The 19,297-nt window shown below is 52.8% G+C and overlaps 2 protein-coding genes across 11 annotated transcripts in view; one reads left to right on the top strand and one right to left on the bottom strand.

The window, feature by feature from the left end:
- Mrtfa (myocardin related transcription factor A) overlaps positions 1-16,770 on the top strand; it is a 168,751-nt gene extending 151,981 nt beyond the window's left edge. For 2 of the 5 annotated variants that reach the window (XM_034517561.2, XM_076911664.1), the window contains exons 3-13: positions 1,923-1,978; positions 5,097-5,172; positions 6,042-6,203; positions 7,673-7,848; positions 8,268-8,417; positions 10,502-10,770; positions 10,870-11,038; positions 11,811-12,806; positions 13,132-13,284; positions 13,667-13,727; positions 15,264-15,926. In XM_034517561.2, the coding sequence (XP_034373452.1) occupies positions 1,923-1,978; positions 5,097-5,172; positions 6,042-6,203; positions 7,673-7,848; positions 8,268-8,417; positions 10,502-10,770; positions 10,870-11,038; positions 11,811-12,806; positions 13,132-13,284; positions 13,667-13,727; positions 15,264-15,778 (2,783 nt within the window). In that variant the 3' untranslated portion in view covers positions 15,779-15,926. Of the gene's footprint in view, positions 1-1,922; positions 1,979-5,096; positions 5,173-6,041; positions 6,204-7,672; positions 7,849-8,267; positions 8,418-10,501; positions 10,771-10,869; positions 11,039-11,810; positions 12,807-13,131; positions 13,285-13,666; positions 13,728-15,263 lie in introns of all 5 variants that reach the window. The other 3 variants (XM_076911665.1, XM_076911666.1, XM_034517562.2) reach the window with 3 other exon arrangements.
- A 205-nt stretch (positions 16,771-16,975) lies between these two features.
- Sgsm3 (small G protein signaling modulator 3) overlaps positions 16,976-19,297 on the bottom strand; it is a 36,028-nt gene continuing 33,706 nt past the window's right edge. For 3 of the 6 annotated variants that reach the window (XM_034517564.3, XM_076911668.1, XM_076911667.1), the window contains 9 exons: positions 19,196-19,250; positions 18,891-18,940; positions 18,576-18,728; positions 18,354-18,424; positions 18,234-18,282; positions 18,072-18,157; positions 17,777-17,899; positions 17,615-17,675; positions 16,976-17,482 (listed from right to left, as the gene is read on the bottom strand). In XM_034517564.3, coding sequence (XP_034373455.1) covers positions 17,402-17,482; positions 17,615-17,675; positions 17,777-17,899; positions 18,072-18,157; positions 18,234-18,282; positions 18,354-18,424; positions 18,576-18,728; positions 18,891-18,940; positions 19,196-19,250 — 729 coding nt within the window. In that variant the 3' untranslated portion in view covers positions 16,976-17,401. Of the gene's footprint in view, positions 17,543-17,614; positions 17,676-17,776; positions 17,900-18,071; positions 18,158-18,233; positions 18,283-18,353; positions 18,425-18,575; positions 18,729-18,890; positions 18,941-19,195; positions 19,251-19,297 lie in introns of all 6 variants that reach the window. The other 3 variants (XM_034517566.2, XM_076911670.1, XM_034517568.2) reach the window with 3 other exon arrangements.

The following is a 19,297-nucleotide window of genomic DNA, read 5'->3' as shown; positions in this document are numbered from 1 at the left end:
TAAGGGAGAGAGAGAGAGGAGAGAGAGAGAGACAGAGAGAGAGAGAGAGAGAGAGACAGAGAGAGACAGAGACAGAGAGGCAGAGAGAGACAGAGACAGAGAGGCAGAGAGAGAGAGAGAGAGAGAGAGAGAGAGAGAGAGAGAGAGAGCGAGCACAGTTTGTATGTGTGGATGCGTACAGATGCATGTAGATACCTCAGAAGCAGTGGAGACATTGGGTCCCCTGAAACTGGAGTGATCCATTCTCATGAGCTGCCTGAAGTAACTGCTGAGCCATCTCTCCAGCGCCACTGATTGGAGTCTTTGTGTTCCGGGAGGTGGGCAGAGTCTCAGTCTCTAAAACACAGTCACACCCTTAATCGGCCCAGGAATTGTTAGGACTCATATCCTGTATGCAGGAACTTTTCCAAGTTTCTAACCTGTGTCTGAACTCTAGGTCCTGGCTGTCAACCTGAGGTTTCAGCTGCAGCACAGAACCCTCTTGCTGTCCCATCACTGACCATGTAGAACCCTCTTACAGACATCGATAGCTTATTGAATGAGTGACTATATAGAATGCTCTGGTGTGCGAGGCGTGGCACGCTCCTGTGGGTGTGTTTCCCAGCGGGGGGGGGGGGGGGGCGCTATCATAGCACTGGCCCATCACTCTCAAAGCATGCTCCTGCTTCCAGGCCCTGAAAGCCAGTTTTGGTACAGTGCATTCTTGCGCAGTGGGACCAGGAATGAGGGCCAGCTTCCTTCCCTCTGGGCAGCCTAGCCTGGGTGGTTCCCTGGAATGGGTTCTCTAGCTGTGCAGGTTGAGGAGGGAACCTTTACTGGTTTGTCTTGCGGTTGTTTGCTGAGTCTAGAGCTCCCCCTGCTGTCAGCAAATGGAAGGGTTCTCATGGCCTTTAAAAAAAAGTTTTCTTTCTTATTATTACTATTTTTAACATTGTCTTTAATTTAAACAAAAATGCTGTTGGGACATTGAAGCTCCTCTGAGCATGCTCCTGGGAGGCCCACCCCTGGGAATTGAGGGGCGGAAGCACAGAGGCCAGGCAGGATAGGTCCTATCTGTGTCTTGCTACTTTTAGCAGCTCCCACCCTTCCCCTCCTACCACAGGCAGCAGCCTGGAAGGTTATCTTTGCACACAGTCTCACACTGTCTGCAGCCTTGGGCAGCAGAACTGAAACCGACCGACCGCAGCCTTGCATACGTCTCACCTACTGCCTTTGTTCCCTAGCCAAGTGAGCCACACGCTCCCTGGCCTCCCCAGTGTCTTAAATTGTCATGTGTCACCATACGAGAGACTTGGAGTGTTTAGGATGCGTTTGTAGAGGAGTTGCTGCTGGGCTTGCCGTTAGACAGAAACTGAGGCCCCCATGATAGCTGCAGACCCCAGAATGGGACCCAGCCTTCACCAGGGCCAGCCAACAATGACTGAAGTTTTCTTAGTTCACAAAGATCATTCTAACAGTGCTGTTGGTACCAGGTGAGGAAGGATGCAGTCCTGTGAGGGCTCGGGCCTCTGCTTTAACTCCCCCATCTGACCACTGCAATTCCTAATGAGACAGAGTGAGGTGGACCCAGCTCACAGTTCTAGCTGAGCCAGGGGGTCATGGAGCTTATCTGGTGGGACTGAGAATAGTGTGGCCCTGAACCAAAGTTCAGGAGGGACTGCTGTTCCTAGGGATCTTAAAGTGACCAGCCATAAAGACCACTAGTGCTTCTTGGGTGTCAGGTGGCATTTCCTCTCCGGGTACCGTGTCTCCTGCAGTGATAGTGTTGTACATGGCGTGTCACTAGAAATTGTGTTCAACTGTTGTTTGGGGTTTTGGTTCTGGGACTGAGACCAGGGGCTTGCCTGTGCTAAGTAAGCACTCTATCGTGGAGCTAGCCTCAGCCTCTAAATGTGATTCTTTTATGGTTCTTTTCTCAACAGCTTTGAAAAGTCCGGCTGCATTTCATGAGCAGAGAAGGAGTCTGGAGCGGGCCAGGGTAAGGCTCCCCTCCCTCCCTGAGAACCTCCAGAGGACACCATCAGCTCACCCACCAGCTGCATTTCCTTCTAGTCTAGCACAGCTTGGGGCAGCCCTCACCTTGTAGCTCTAAATAGTAGAAACCTTGGCCTTTTCTGTTTCTTCTCTCCCCGGCCACTTTCCTTGGTAGAATGTAGACAGAGTGAGACTCTCTTTTAGTACCTTGGAGGCCTTGTTAAGGTCACCAGAGCTCCCTTCCCAAACCTGGCCTGCAGACCCACTCATCTTCCCTCCACTGTTCCGTGGAGCCTCGTGTAGACCTGCACCAGTATCACCCATGGCAGGCTCTCCACTCTGGCGCAGACACTGCCCACAGCCTGTGGGCACTACAGTGAGCTTCCATCTCCACCTGCCCCAAAGCAGCCAGCATCCACTTCCACCCTGTGTGAAGCAGCCCTGGGCAGGCTGCAAGCCACTTTCTGCTGTAGCACCTTAGCTGCAGCCTTATCCCCTCCTCTTCAGTTCCCTCTGGTCCCCTGTGTGATGTCCTGTGCTTGGTACGGGTGGAGACAGGGAAGCTCCCACTGGACCTGCTGCTCACGGAACCCTAATATACTTACTCCTGATGCTACTCTTTTTCTCTTTAGAAAATCGTGATTAACTAACTCTTAGAGAGTAGGAAGAATGAAGTCAGAAACACTAACAAACCATGCTTGCTTCCGTTTGCTGGGAGCCAGAGGAGGCCCAGCAGGGAGCAGGGGCAGCATTTGCAGCCAGGCAGATTAGCTCTGGGTGCAGTGGAGCCTGGTTAGACACCATTGTCCTACTGAGCATGGCTGTGTGTGTGAGGCTGTGTTCATTTTGTATTTATCCACACAGGATCCCTCACAAGTTAGGTGCAGCTGCCCTTGGTTTTTGTTTTGGTTTGGTTTTTGAGACAGTATTTATCTGTGTAGCCCTGGCTGTCCTGGAACTCACTTTTTAGGCCAGGCTGGCCTCTAACTCAGATATCCTCCTGCCTCTGCCTCCTGAGTGTTAAGATTAAAGGCGTACACCACCACCTGGTGTACCCTTTGTTTTTTCAATGCAGCAGAAGCTAACTAATCTGTCCAGCTAGAAAGCAGTAAAGCTGGAACTCAAACCTAAGTCTATTGAGCCCAGACTTTTATTACATTTCGTGTGTGTGTGTGTGTGTGTGTGTGTGTGTGTGTACACGTGCATGTGCACACACGTACACGCACATATGTTGAGGTCAGATGACAAGTTACAAGAATTCTTTCATCATGTAGGTCCTAGGGATCAAACTGAAGTCTCAGGCTCGGTGGCAAGCAGCTTTACCCACTAAGCCATCTCAGCAACTGTATATATGTATATGTGTATATAGCCATATATATGTTTTGTTATATATGCAAAATAATTTTATTTTTCTCACATGTAGTAAATACTATCAAGTGCATATGTTGCAGTCTGTTCACAAATGACTTATAAATTACAATAATGGGCTTAATATTTAAACATGCACTGAGCTGTCTTAAATATGAAAAATGAGTGTATTGGATTGGCCACAGCATAACTTGCTTTACTCAATTATACCAACTCAGAGCTTTGAAAAGCTGTTACTTTTGCATCTGAGTAAGAGGCAGCACATCAGCTTGAGTTCGAGAAGGTTCCTTATGTGATTCCAGTCGTGTTGCTGCTCCCTGCGTCTGTAACTCCTTCAGACAGCGTCTCAGGGAGACTCAGCCCTAGTGGCCCGCCCCGGTCCCAAAGGAGCTCTCAGGTGCAGCTCCATGTGGCTGGCTCCTTTCCATCAGCTGCTGTGTTTTCCAGCCCAGCAATGCCTTCAGTGGCATCAGCTAAACATCCTTTCTTTACCTTCTACACCAGGAGCAGACTGGCTCCCTGCCTGTCCATCCTTAGTACCTTCTGGGCAGCCAGGCCCTAGCCATTGGACATCCATGGAAGATTTATTGTTTGTTAAATCTTATTGTTATAAAAGCAATGACTTATTTTATTGTTATAAAAGCAATGACTTATTTTATTGTTATAAAAGCAATGACTCCAGAACCATTGAGAGGAGAGATGTATTTGAATGGGTGTGACCTCTCTGATGGGTTCTCCCAGCAGTGCCTGAGTTCTCTAAGCTGGAAATTACTCCAGATTTTCAAATGCTATGTCCCACATGTGCCCAGGCCATTGATAGAGCAGCTGTCTATAGAAAGGTGCGGCCCCTGACCTCTGCTCACTACAGATGGGCTGATGTACCGGGAGCCCACAGCTACTTCCTACTGGACTCTAGGCTACTGGACTCTAGCCTACTGGACTCTAGGCTCCAGGACTGCCACAGGGTCCTGGGGCAGCAGCCAGCAGGGCGAGAACTGGGCTGATCACTGCTGTAAGTGATGTGTCCCAGTAACTTTTTCTGTCCGTCCCATCCTGTCCTTTCCTTTCTTAGGCTGGTCTTAACTTATAATTTGAAAAATGCTGTTGCAGAGGTGCGGAGCAGAGGCTCTGCAGTCACATGCACATAGAATTAGCCTTCAGCAGCAGCGCGGGCTCAGTGCTGGTGAGGGAATGGTTACTTCAGCAGCAGCGTGGGCTCAGTGCTGGTGAGGGAATGGTTACTGCTCCCATCATTTCTAATGAATGCAGAAATGAGGACATCGGACTTTAAGGAACTAGAGCTCTGACACCATGTATCAAAATTAGTATTGCATTTGGCAACCATTCATACTGAATTGAAAAGACTCTCGAGATCACGCAATACAAGGTTTTTGAAACAGGACATAAAATTATATCCACAGTGATTACAGCTCTGCAGAATCAAATGAAAGAAGGGCTGGAAACAGCACAAATACTCACTGCTCTGTTGAAATTGGTGACTGTTTTGTTTTCTAGTTTTAAGTACTTGGGGTGGTATAAGTATTAAGTTTTAAACACATACGGCAGTGGCTTGAGAGGTACAGCAAAGACTCAGCTGGAAGCTGGTGTCTGCCCGCCTTGCCCCAGGACCCTGCAGTCACCAAGCTGCTGAGGTGAACAGCAGCCACCACTACAGACAAAGCATGTTTTGTGGTCCTGTCTATTCATAAGCTTATGTTCCAGCCTTAAGAGTTTATTGGTGTGTTTTTCCATAGACCGAGGACTATTTGAAACGGAAGATCCGCTCCCGGCCGGAGAGATCAGAGCTGGTCAGGATGCATATTCTGGAAGGTGTGTGAGGTTGGAGGTGGCTCTTCCCTGACTGGCTGCACTTTGTATTTTTGTACCCTCCCACTTTCTGCTGTTGTCTGTCTTCTGCTAGCAAGGGCCAGCTGTTGGCTTCACAGTCAGACACACATATGTAGCTGCCACTGTCTTATAGGAGTGTGTGGGAAGCATGGAGTCTTTGCCTGGGTTGACATGACCCTTCTCCTGGGTCCACCACCCACTGGTGCATAACTCGAGTGATCCACCCACTGGTATAAAATGGTCTCTGTCTGCTGGGATGAAACCCCTTTCTTTCCCAAACATTGTAGTTTGTTTGGGGTTCATTTGCTTGATCACTTGCTCCCTCCCTTATCCACCCACCCATTGGCATTACCTAAGCACCTGTGATGGCAGCCAAACTCACCTAGCTATACGTTTCATTTCTGTAGTTTGCTATAGGATTCATTTTCTATAGTTTTTGAAAAGGAAAGGTTTGGGCTCCAGAGAGTGGCACATACATGCCTAATTTTTGTTTGCTTAAGTTTGGGGTCATTGGGAGCCTGGAGGATATCTTCTCAAGTCAGAACCCCACATTTTGCAACTGAGGCCACCAAGAGCCAGAACAAAGAACAGTTTGCCTCAGTAGGTCAGGTCTAAGTGGAGCAGATCTGTCCTTTCTCTGGTGTTTCTTTAGCTGTGCAGCCCCACCTCAGAAACTCCTCAGGTCTAGCCTGGCTGTAATTGTCCCAGGACACTGAAAGCCAGGCTACACTCCCCTGCCTGGGCATGCTTTTCACTCTGCTTATGTCAGCTCCTGTTGCTCTAGAGGCCCTAGGGCAGGACTCTGCGACCTTTCTTTCCCTCTCTCTGAACCCCCTTGCTTTCCCATGTAGAGACCTCGGCTGAGCCTTCTCTCCAGGCCAAGCAGCTGAAGCTGAAGAGAGCCAGGCTGGCTGATGACCTAAATGAGAAGATTGCACAGAGGCCTGGCCCTATGGAGCTGGTGGAGAAGAACATCCTGCCTGTGGAGTCCAGCCTGAAGGAAGCTATCATTGGTGAGGAGGCTTCTACCCTGTATGGACCTGAGTGCGGGAGAGACGGGGTTAAGGGGACTTTAGACATATGAAGCACGGACTCACCGGGAGGAAATGTGAGGACAACTTCAGGGGAGGCTCTTGGGAGGAAGTGGAGCCCAGGCCCATGTTTGTCTCAGACAGGTGGGGCTGTGAGGGCCTGGTGTTTATCATACACTGATGTCCGTCTACGCACACACACATACACCATCTCTTCAGACACTCAACATAAGTTTCATGTCCTTCCCTCCCTCAGACCCAGGTGTCTATTCAGTGTGCCCATATGCCCTTTCAGAAGAGCATATATCCTGCTCCAGAGTCCATCCATCATCACCTCCCAGAGAGCAGTGCCCACCCAGCTCTGCTTCCAGGTCAGGGCTGGGTGCAGGAGAGGGATAAGCATCATTTGTGGTGCATGGTCTCCATCCTGTCAGCATGGCCAGTGGCTTCCTTAATGGGCCAGCTTGGTGTGAGCTCCAGCTTATCTGGGCTGGGCCACCCTTATCATGTGCTGGGCCCCACCTGGCTACTGTCTCTGAATGGTCCCCATGCTGAGAGTAAGAAAAGTCTGTAGGACTGGCATGAAGTGAAGGAAGCAAGAGGTGAGGGAACAGAAGGCCACGCCCCACCCTTACATTCCTAGCCCATCAGCAGTCAGCCAGTGAGAGAGAAGCTTAGACGTTCCTCCTTGGTCCCAGGGTTGTAGAAAGCCTCAGGTCACAGCTAGAGAGGAAGAGGCTATGGGCTTGTTCCTCTTTTTATCTGGTGTACTCCCCCCACCCCCAACTTCTTCCCCTGGCTGTGGAGACAGTGGTTGTGACATGTCTCTTGACATATCCTCCTAGCCTGGGTTTCTGTCTTTCCTCCACTGCCACTGCAGTTCCTAGCTGGGGCTTCTGTCCTGCCTCTGTCTCTTTTCAGCCAATTCTGTCAGTGTGTGGTTCTGGGCCAGTCAGGGCACTCAGGGCAGTTGACTGGCCTGGCATATTTGCTGCCCAGCACTAGGTCTTGGCTTCATGGACCTTTGAAGGAGGGCATACTTTTCACTGATTCCAAGTACCTGTGAGGTGGGTGTCCCCTTCCAGGGACCCTCCCTTGGTAGCCTCAGAGCCTTAGACTGTTGTGGCCTCTGGGAACTGAGCCCTAATGAGGAGTTGTGCTCACTTGCTGTCACCATGATCTGCCAGCAGCAGGTTCATTGCCTTCACTGTGTGAGTGTAAACAGTGGGAAAGACAAACTGGGGAATTAACACAAAGGCCAAACCCATGTAGCTCCTGGCAAGCCTGTTCCAGAAAGTTGACTATGCTTCCGAGCTCTGCACTAAGGCAAGGCACTCCCTGGGTTCTCTACACCGTATGCCTCTTAGACGCAGGGCTGGGTCCTGCCAGCCCTTCCTGCCTACCTTCCTGTGTGCTGGCTGCAGGAGTCTTACACTGGCTTTGCATTTCAGTGGGCCAGGTGAATTACCCAAAGGTAGCAGACAGTTCCTCCTTCGATGAGGACAGCAGTGATGCCCTGTCTCCTGAGCAGCCTGCCAGCCATGAGTCCCAGGGTTCAGTGCCATCACCCTTGGAGTCCCGAGTCAGTGATCCACTGCCCAGTGCCACCTCCATATCACCCACTCAGGTGAGCTTACCTCCTTCTAGACTCTTCCTCACACCTGCCAAGGCTGTCCAGAGTCAGGCCTCTGTCCTAGGCAGATGGGCAGTTCCTACTGTATGCATGAGCGATAGATGTGTGTGTGTGGCCCTCATTTCAGATGCCAACCCAATTCCAGCAGCGTGAGCATAAGGAGAGGCTGGGTTGGGGTCCTGCAGCCCTGGCCACCCACTCTCATTGACTCTCCTAGCTGGCTGCTCATCAAGTGCACTCCGTTCAGAAGAGATGTGGCTGCCACCTGTCTGCCCTCCCTAGTTCTCTCCCAGACAGCCTGGCTTTGTACCTTACTATCATCCCCCCTTTGTCCTCCGTCCATGAGGAGGGCAGGGCAGGATAGATAAACTCTATTTGGGGTGCAGGGTCCTCACTTCTCCCCTCCCTCCTAGGTTCTTTCTCAGCTCCCGATGGCTCCGGATCCTGGAGAGACACTTTTCCTGGCAGAGCAGCCTCCTCTGCCTCCCACACCGCTGCTGCCCCCCAGCCTGACCAATGGAAGCATCGTCCCCACTGCCAAGCCTGCTCCCACACTCATTAAGGTATTGTGTGCCAGTGGCTGTCCTCCTTCCCTGGGTTTTGAAGTCCTGCTATGATGTCATTCTAGCTCTGGGTATTTCTTCTCATCTCTGCACTGCCCGTGGTGACACTGAACACCATCTTAGCCTGTTTTTGTTGTCAGGAACACACTACCACAGCCTGGATAGAGATTAAAGAAGAGGCTTGGGTCAGGGAAATGGTTCACTGGATAGGAGACTTGTTACCAAGCCTGACATCCTGAGTTTGGTCCTCTGGATGTCTGTACTAACAGACTCCCACAAATTGTCTTCTCACCTCCACATGCACACTGTAACATGCATGCACGCACGCGCGCGCGCACACACACACACACACACACACACACAAAGTGTAATTTTTTAAAGGAAGTTTTTCTTGGCTTACAGTACTATCCCATAGTAGTTGGGCTCCATCCTATGTTACGTATTCCCAGTCACTCTGAAGGCCCACTCTACATACAAGTTAAGCCACCATCCTCCTCAGACCTCATATGAGGAGTTCAGCTCTAATGCAAGATTTAGCAGGTATGCCACACTCATCCTATGGCAGGCCCAGGGAGCCAGGCATTTGTGCCTGAATGCTCTACTTTCAGTTAGAGGCTGACTGAGCTGAGCTGGGTGTGCCACTGCCTGTTTAGCCTGCTTGTTTTCACTCTCCTCTCTGAAGCACCTGGGGGAGGGTTATTGTCACTGCCAGGGCCACGCAGAGCCACCCACTGAAGCCCCAGTAGTTTCACCTGTCCTCTCTCATTCTCTTGGCTCTCTCCCTATAGACCCTACACCACCATGGCAACCACCTTCCCATTACCCCTCTACTCCCCAGGCCCCCATTCTTGAGACCCATAGCCTTTGGCTTGAGTGTGGGAGGGGCTGATGGCTCACAGCCCAAGAGCTGTCCAGGTTCTCTTCTGGATTCACCAAGTGCTCAGTTGCCAGGGGCCTCCTGTCTGTCTGTAGCATTCCCAGATGCACGCCCCGCACACTGGGAGTGGCCAGCGGCCTCACCTCCAGCCACAGGCCTCCTCAGTGGGTACTGCTCTCACAGCTGCATTGTCTTCACAGCCCACGGATGTCATAGATGTCCCCAGCTGTTCTTCACACTACATGGCCTCTTCTGAGCACGTCTAACAGAGCAGTGTCTGCTTGCTCTTTGCTGTGCACTCCTCACTTGCGTGTGTTTTGCCCTCTGATGGCAGCAGTAGGCTGAGCCCCATTCCCTCCCTCCTGCTTCACTTTCCCCGACTTTCTCTTCCTTGGAACAAGGCCGTCCTTGACCACATCTTTCCTCTGCAGTCGAGCTTTTGGCTCTGTGGCCTCATCAGACACACTGACAAAGTTGGGACCTCCTCTTGGGCTCCAGGAGTCGGCTCCTCACTGCCACATGTCCATGTTGTCTTCCTCTAGTGGGCTACCCCTGTCCACACCTTCCTGTGGCCGCCAGTTCAAGACTCCACCTGAGCTCTGTGTCATCTTCTACCTTTGTCTGCTCAGGAGTGTCTAGGCCCCACAGTCTTCTCTGGTACCTTCTGATTATTTGTCTTCATCTACCTCTGCCTGCCCTGAGAGCAGGTGTTTTGACCATGGCCCACTGACCTTTCTGGGTTGTTGGCCCAAGTCCTGACCATCCAGGCCTTATTAAGGTTGTGTCAGCTGGGAGCCTATGGGCACACAGAAGATTGTGGCATCCTGGGCTGGATTAAGAACAAAGTCACTGTGAACAAAGTCACTGTGCAGCCTTGGGCAAGCGACTTGTGAGCTTGTTTCCAAATTCCTGACACTTCCTCTCTAGGTGGGACTCTTCAGAGGCCGGTATGGTGCCCTTTGAGCATGGCTATGCCCCTTGGAGCATGGCTATACTACCCAGCTCAGCTGCAGTTTTGCCTCTTGGTTTTTATGTTGCTCAGGGTCATGTGACACCTGTACAGATGCATCTGGTTGCTTCTTCCTCCAGCCTGCCATGTCTGTTAGGATAGGGACAGTCTCATAGAGTAGGGGTGGCTACTCCTCCGGAGATGCTGGATGGTGCCTCCTTGGGGTGGCCGCTGACGCACAATCTCATGTTCCCTCAGCAAAGCCAACCAAAGTCTGCCAGCGAGAAGTCACAGCGCAGCAAGAAGGCCAAGGAGCTGAAGCCAAAGGTGAAGAAGCTCAAGTACCACCAGTACATCCCCCCGGACCAAAAGCAGGACAAGGGGGCACCCGCCATGGACTCTTCCTATGCCAAGATCCTGCAGCAGCAGCAGCTCTTCTTGCAGCTGCAGATCCTCAACCAGCAGCAGCAGCAGCAGCAGCAGCAGCAGCACTACAACTACCAGGCCATCCTGCCTGCCCCTCCCAAGTAGGAGCACAAGCCCGAGGCTCTGAAGAACGTGGGGCCCACTGCCTGCAGACAGTAAGGGGGTACTGAAGCCCTTTGTTTTTTTCTGTCTTGCCACAGGCCTGCGGGTGAGACTCCAGGAAGCAGCACCCCCACCCCATCTCGGAGCCTCTCCACCAGCAGCAGCTCTAGCTCAGGCACCCCAGGGTCCGGCGGGCTGGCACGGCAGAACAGCACTGCACTAGCCAGCAAGCCAGGAGCCCTGCCAGCCAACCTGGACGACATGAAGGTAGGCGCCGACCCCTTCTCATTGGAAGAGTAGGCCTCTCCCATGAGGGATAAGGGGCAGGTTTTAGGCAGGGACGGTAATGGCCCACGACCACAAGATGGAAGGCAGAGGCGGCTCTAGATCTGGTCTGCTCTGAAAGGAGCACTTTAGAGCCTTCTGTGAGGCCTCTCAGGCCCGTGGTCATAACAGTATCAGCCCTTGTACATGCGTGGGGGGCTGCGGGCAAGTCTCATATTCTCTGTTATCATGTGGTAGTCTCTGAGGAGTAGCAGGGCTGCACACCCTGGGAAAGAGCAGGCAGGGCTGTCAGTTTTACCCACCTCCACTCTGTCAGTCAGTGCCAGCCTGGGCTCATCCTGTTTTCTCTGCCACTGCTCAGAAGGTGGGATAGGCCAAAGTCTTCTCTTAAACATTTGTCCTCATGTGTCATAACCTGGATCTGCCAGCAAGGCTACCTTCATGAGGGTCTTGGGCTGATGGACTCCAGCTGGACTGGACTTAAGCCCTGTCCTTTGCTGCTCAGTAGCTCTACGACCTCAGGGTTGTGTTATTCTATGAGCTTTTCTTGTCCTGTGTAGCCAGTGAAGAAATTGACCTGCAAAGCACCATGGGCTGGGGGGAGAGTACTCTAGGAGAGGGGCTTGCAGGGTAGAAGACTCGGGGAGTCATCTGGAATGGCCAGTGGGACCTTTCGTAGCCTGTCCTTTAACTTGGCCCATTTTCCCTTGTCCAGCCCCCCTGTTCTCCCGGCTCTAACTCTCAACCCCTACAGGTGGCAGAGCTGAAGCAGGAGCTGAAGTTGCGGTCGCTGCCCGTCTCAGGCACCAAGACAGAGCTGATTGAGCGCCTGCGTGCCTACCAAGACCAAGTCAGCCCGGCTCCAGGAGCCCCCAAGGCCCCTGCCACCACCTCTGTCCTGTCCAAGGCTGGTGAGGTAGTGGTCGCCTTCCCTGCGGCCCTGCTAAGCACAGGGTCAGCTCTTGTAACAGCAGGCCTTGCACCAGCTGAGATGGTGGTGGCCACAGTAACCAGCAATGGCATGGTGAAGTTTGGCAGCACAGGCTCCACACCCCCTGTGTCTCCCACCCCTTCAGAGCGCTCACTGCTCAGCACGGGTGATGAGAATTCCACACCTGGGGATGCCTTTGGTGAAATGGTGACATCGCCGCTGACACAGCTCACCCTGCAGGCCTCCCCCCTGCAGATCGTGAAGGAGGAGGGTGCCCGAGCTGCGTCCTGCTGCCTGAGCCCCGGTGCACGGGCTGAGCTGGAGGGACTGGACAAGGACCAGATGCTGCAGGAGAAGGACAAGCAGATTGAGGAGCTGACCCGAATGCTCCAACAGAAGCAGCAGCTGGTTGAGCTGCTGCGGCTACAGCTGGAGCAGCAGAAGCGGGCCCAGCAGCCAGCCCCAGCCAGCAGCCCTGTGAAGCGGGAAAGTGGTTTCTCCAGTTGCCAGCTGAGCTGCCAGCCCCAGGGCTCTGCCCGTGCCTTTGGCCCTGGCCTTGTGGTTCCCACTACCAACCATGGAGACGCCCAGGCCCCAGCCCCAGAGTCCCCACCTGTGGTGGTGAAGCAGGAAGCTGTGCCACCTGAGCCAGATCTGGCCCCTGGCTCCCAGCTGCTCTTGGGCTCCCAGGGCTCCGGCTTCCTCAAGAGGGTCAGCCCTCCTACCCTGGTCACTGACTCAACAGGGACTCACCTCATCCTCACTGTGACCAATAAAAGTGCGGATGGCCCTGGCCTGCCCACGGGGAGCCCCCAGCAGGTAGCTGAGGAACAGGGACAGGCTGGGGTGGCATGTCTAGAGGGTGGGGGGAGAATGAACCCTGTCTTGTGCAGGCTGTATTATGAGACCCTGGAACTAGCTTCCTGAAGGGGTCTCTTTGAGGCCCAGTGTTCTGTCACCCTCACAGCCTCATACTTACCCCATTCTGTATCTCCTCCCTATCCATGAGAACTCCTAAAAGCTTGTTAGCTAGCAAAGCTGTCCCTGTGGACAGTGGAGGAGGCCCTTCCCCACCCTGGCACATTTGGAGCCTTGCCTTGTCCTTACCCACACCACCAACTCTTTCTCCCCTTATCCCATCCAGCCCTTGTCCCAGCCTGGCTCTCCAGCCCCTGGTCCACCTGCTCAGATGGACCTGGAGCACCCACCTCAGCCTTCATTTGCAACCCCCACATCTCTGCTGAAGAAGGAGCCGCCTAGTTATGAAGAAACTGTGACTCAGCAGCCTAAGCAGCAGGTGAGGATACTAGGAGCTGGGGTGCTGCAAGCAAGATTAAGGCACTTCCCTGACAGCCAGAGTTTGAGCCTCAGGACCCACACGGTGGATGGAGAGAACTGATAGCTGCAGACTGTCTTCTGACCTCCACATATGGCAGCACATACACTCACACATGTACAATAAATGAAAAATTTAAGGCAGTAGGCCAAGCCCCACATGGGCAGGGCCTCAGTCTCACAGGAGTTGGGGGAGGGGCTTTAGAAGCAGGTCCATGAAGAGCTGGGAAACATCCAGTACAAGGCAGAAGCCACATAAGCTAGGTCGGCAGCATGCCTGAGCTGCGATAGTATCTGGGTACCCATTCTAGACTTTCATGTTCCTTTCTATTTCTGCCCCACAGGAAAATGGCTCCTCCAGTCAGCACATGGATGATCTGTTTGATATTCTTATTCAGAGTGGAGGTAAAGCCCCATGCCCAGCTGTCTCCCTTACCTCTAGTCACAGGTTGGCTATTTGCTTCAGAGCAGCAGGCCTGACACCATCTTGAAGGCGCTGGCAGGCACACTCCTTTGACATAGAGTCCTTGGCTACTTGTCCCCACAGCCCTGCAGTTAGGTAAACAAGGCCTACATTTCTACAAACTGTGGGCAGAGTCATAAGAGTACTGAGCAGCAGCATTGCGCCAAGAAGGAAGAGGTAGAAAAGCATGGGGTCACAGCTAGATCGTAAAGGTGCCTGGTCCTGGGCAGCAGAGTGTACATGGCCTCGCCTGCAGCAGCGTGGTCTGACAGCATCTTCGCTGCTGTAGCGATTGTGGCTATGCAGGAGTATCAGGAAGGTGACACAGCGGTGAACTGTAGGAGCAGCGGGGGAGTAGTGCTTAGTGCTCAGCAGTTCTCAGGCCTGAGGCGAGCATCTGGTGCTGGGTCTGCCACGGAGCCTGAGGGCCTCTCTGAAGAGCGTAGGTAGTTGAACTAGACTTCAGAAGAACCCCAGGCTTGAGCCTCAGCTGCCACTATGTCCATCTGATGTTTAAGCGATGGCAACAGGAGAGCTTAGAGTACTGAATATCCCTGAAGGGACACTTGAGTATGCCAGAAAGGGGAGGTGGTGGTATCTGGGAAGCATGAACAGCTACATAAGCAAGAATAGCTGACCAGGGACAAGAGAGATATGGAGGGTTTGCATAACATTTTATTGTGACAGTTCAGTTGTATTAAGAGTGTTGGCATTGTGTCGCTATCTACATAACATCTTCATCTTCCTAAACTAAAACCTGGACACCTTAGATAAACTCTCCCACTGCCCCACCTTGTCTCATTCTGACCGCCCTGCATGTGGGCTCCTATGGTCTTAGCCTGTGAATAATTTTATTTAGCATGTCCTCATCCACGTGTCCATTATTTTGACACTTTGTGTGTGAATGCAGCTGCTGTCACATTCTCTTGGGTACATGCCCACAGTGAGACTGTCATCTTTCCTTGCCATGCACATTAGTACTTCCTTAGCAACACAGTGCTGCAACCGAGAGTTAATGTTACTCTGTTCTCCGTTTCTAACCACCACCCCCAGCCCCCTGCCAGCTATTTTCCTGTGTCTTGGCATTGCATTTCCCTAATGACCAGTGATGCCATGAACTGCTACAGCCATGTGGAGATCATTGGAGAAAACACCTATCCTTTGCCAATTTTTGAATATCAACGTTTTACAAATGGTTTATATCTTCTGGGCGCATGAATTCCCTTATCAAATCTGTGAGCTACAGATACTCCCTCCATTCGGTGACACCGTTTCATTTTACTTTTTGGTGTGTGCATGTGTACTAGGCAAACACTGCACCATTCATCCTCAGCTCCAGCCAAGTTGTAGGTTTTATTTCCCATATTCAAGTCTGTAGTCAGTAGACTTTTCTCTGGTTTGTGGTAAGGACTGTCACATCACTTTCTTGTGCATATTCAAACCTGGCTTCTGACCCCATTACCCATCTCTGTTGGCAGAGATTTCAGCAGATTTCAAAGAGCCACCATCCCTGCCAGGCAAGGAGAAGTCACCTCCAGCAGCAGCATACGGACCTCCGTTGACACCACAGCCCTCGCCTTTGAGTGAGCTCCCCCAGGCTGCTCCTCCGCCAGGTTCCCCCACACTCCCAGGGCGCCTTGAAGACTTCCTGGAGAGCAGCACAGGGCTGCCCCTGCTGACAAGTGGGCATGAGGGACCAGAACCCCTTTCCCTCATTGACGACCTCCACAGCCAGATGCTGAGCAGCTCTGCCATCCTGGACCACCCCCCATCACCCATGGACACCTCTGAATTGCACTTTGCTCCTGAGCCCAGCAGTGGTATGGGCCTGGACCTGGCTGTTGGCCACTTGGACAGCATGGACTGGCTGGAGCTGTCATCTGGTGGCCCTGTGCTCAGCCTGGCTCCCCTCAGCACTGCAGCCCCCAGCCTCTTCTCGATGGACTTCCTGGATGGCCACGACTTGCAGCTCCACTGGGATTCCTGCTTGTAGCCCTCTGACTCCAGACATGGGCTAGGGGAGGGTCAGAAGTTGGGGAGCCACAGAACCATAGCCAGTGTGTGCTCCCTGTGACTGTGAGCCTTGACAATCTTGTCCCTAGAGGCTGCAGCGGAAACCCTATACTTGGCTCAGGCTCACCCTGGGCAGTGGGCATAAGCTGTCAAGAAACAACTCTGGGCTCATGCTGAGGTCTTGGGAGGCTGGCCAGAGCCAGTTCAATTCGACCTCCTTTTCTGAGGTCAGAGGTGCACATCTGGGTGAAGTTGAGCCAACTCACCTTCCAAGTCTCCCATTCCTTCACTGCAAGGAAGAAACTAGCCAGGCCTCTACTCACCCATTCCCTATTTCAGCCTGTCCCAGGGCCTGGCACTCTGCCATTTTAGTCTTGGTGTATAGTATAACCAGTGGTTGGTGGCAAAGATCTGTATAGATGTATATACCTCTATATTATTATATATCAACTTACATATATACATATATTTTTAGGGGTGGTGGGAAATGGGTGTGGCTACCTCCACCTGCTTTCACATGTAAAAAGCCTGGAGGGCTGCTTGGGGCTTGATACAGGGTCATTGTGAGAAGTGTGCTATATGACCCAGTACCCAACCTGGCATGTAGCTGCCCAGGCCCACCCCACACATGTATGTGACATGTAGACAGACACCTGCCATTGCCTACACGCCACCCTGCACTGCTTCCTGGCTCCTTAGTGCCACAAGGGCAGAGGTGCTTCCTGGTCCTCCTCCAGGAGCTCTCCACCCACCCACATTCCGTCCCACCTCCCCACTGCAGCCACCCTGGCCTGGGAGTGGGAGTGGGGTGGGTCCCAGTCCATCTGCTGGGGGCTGGGAGGTACCTTCTGCCCAACACCAGCCTTGTTCTGTCCTGACCCAATACAGAGAAGGGATAGTCCCATCAAAAGCAGTGCTGGGACAAAGGTGGGGAAGCTGTGTGAACTTTTTAAAATAAAACAAAAACAATGACTTGCCAGTCTGTTGTATTTGATCCATCAGGGTTGAGAAGTGTGGCTGGGGTCCAGTCCATGCTGGCATCTAGAGGCCACATAGTGGCCCTAATTACATCAGGCGTACTTGAAATAAACATTCTGCAAGGGCCCAGGAGTCAGACCATTTCAGGTGGAATAGCCTTTGTGGAACAGACGGCTTGGCTCAACAAAAGATGGGAGGCTTGCTCTCACAAAAGGTTTATTTACAATAAAGGTCAAGAGGCCGCTATCTGCCATTAGCCTACCCACTGCCCGAGCAGAGACCAGCATAGGTGTGGCTCTCTCTGCTTCTTCACAAGGTTTTTGGTTAGTATACCATATGGCTGGCACCCTGGGCTTCCTTAAGGACTCTGGCAGGACACTCCCCAGGACCATGTTAAGGAAAGCAGCTTTTGCCAACTGTGGGAGCCTGAACTGGAAAGGCCCAGACATTGATCATGGGTCCTGAGTAATCTCTGGAGTGTGTCTTTCCCTGAACCGCCTAGCTTGAGTTGAGGAAGGAGGCCTGAGGCTGGCCAGGGCTCTGCCTTCTTTCTATTGAAGGGAGGAGCCTGCCAGGCAGTCTATGATGGGTAGGTCTGGGAGCCACAGTGCAGCTAGAAGGAGCATCATCCATCTATGTCCCAGCTGAAAAGATGGTGCTTCACCAGCATGTCCTGAACACCCTCCTTCAGTGGCTGCTTCTCCTCCTGTGCACAGAACAGCCCCAGTCACGGGCAGGAACCACCCTGGAACCACACAGGTCACTTCTTCAGCCCAGATTGCACCACAGCCCTCCTGGCAAATCCAATGCCAGGGACCAACCAAGCCCATATACTTACCTCTCTCTTAACAGGGAGCTCCCAGTCCTGGGAGAGGCTGAAGGCAAAGCAGCAGAGGACGCTAGGGACCAAAGAACAGTCTCTAGTCATGCTGGGCTCTTCTGCCAGCCTACCAGCTCCCTTCACCACCAAGTTCTAAGCCCTGCAGAGTTGCCCACTCACCGGAGCTCACACTTGATCTGGACCCAGCCAGGGCTGCGCAGGAAGGACCAGGGCTGGTACCACTTCTCCACAGTGGGCAAGCTGGAGCAGAGAACCTCTAGCCATAGGTGAAGGACCTGTTCACTGAGAACAAGCAAGAAGGATGAGGCTAGGGCCTGAAGGACCCCAAGTTGCAACCCCTTCCCAGGAGCTCCTGAGCACCCTCTACAGAAAGGTCCAGAATCCCTGAGGACCTCCCTCGCACACTGGCTCTGCCCTGTGGGGTACCCTTTGAAGGTCCGTCCTCTACACTTACTTGAGCCCCACGCAGATAAGTGAGCGGAGCTTGACGTCCATTTGTGCATGTGCTGCATCATGGGTCACATTCACAGACTGCACAGCCTGAGGAGGGCACACTGTCACTTTAGTGCCAAGTGGTTTGCCAGAGAGATCTTAAGAGTGCTGGCAAGTAACTTACCCGGTACAGCAACTCTTCAGGGGTCAGGACTTTGCCATCTTCATCCAACCTGCAAGAACAGGAGGGCCATCACTGGCTGCCATATGACACTGGCAGGTAACACAGGCAGTATGTACGTACCTGTATGTCTTACAGAGCACCAGGCGGGAGTACACAGAATCAAAGTCTCTCTCGACTTCCCGGCCCGCCGCCTGTGAGTATGAGGACAGGGATGGGTGAGCACATTCCATTGCCCTACAAGCTCCTTCCACCTCCTCCAGGAACCCAGGAAAGGACTGAGGTGAGCACCACAAGCCCCTGTAGTTCTGGGACTGAGAAGGCACAGGGACCAATGGTGATTACCTCCTCGATAAACAGCCAGGGGTGGCAAGCCCCTCCAAGCAATGATGGCTTCTTCAGTCCATGTTCAAACAGGGCCTTGAGGGCTGGGCAGAGGGTCCCTCGCACAAGGTCTGTTACTCCTTCTGTCACAGAGTCATCCCCCGCAATGGAGTACTGACAGAGAGAACATTTAAAAAGTGCTAGCCTGACACCTGCAGCCAGCCACCCTCTCCCATCATCCTGGCAGCTATCACAAGCCAGGGCTCACTTGGGACATGGGCCTGGTAAGATGTCCCTCATTAGGGGTTGCAATAAGGAGTAGCTGCACATTCTTACCTCTTTGCTTCGCTCATCCAGGACCTCCACAAACTTGGCTGGAAACCAGCCTGTGGGGGGAAGTAGCTCTGTGGGGAGCAGTAGCACCTGTCCCAACCCTTCTCCCCAAGGTCCAAGAACAAAGGGCTCCCAAGCTACCCAGAACCTTCAAGGAGGCCAGGCATGCCAAGAAGACCAAGAGGAAAGAAAAGCCCAGCACCCTCAGAGGCCAGGGATCTGCGGCTGCGCAGGTCACAGAAGAGGAAGGACTGGGTAGCGCAAAGGCTCATCTTCCTTGCCAGTTTGCAGCAGACAAAAGCCCTTACCTCTCAGCCCATTCAGCTCACCCACCCAGCAGTGCTCATCCTTCTGAGAAATGATCTGCAGAAGAGAACAGGCCAGGGCTCAGTGCTCTCACAAAGCAGGTG

Source organism: Arvicanthis niloticus, chromosome 13 (genome assembly GCF_011762505.2).
Source record: "Arvicanthis niloticus isolate mArvNil1 chromosome 13, mArvNil1.pat.X, whole genome shotgun sequence".
Lineage (NCBI taxonomy): Eukaryota > Metazoa > Chordata > Mammalia > Rodentia > Muridae > Arvicanthis > Arvicanthis niloticus.
The sequence above is the reverse complement of the archived record's forward strand: the minus strand, read 5'-3'. Positions and strand labels throughout refer to the sequence as shown.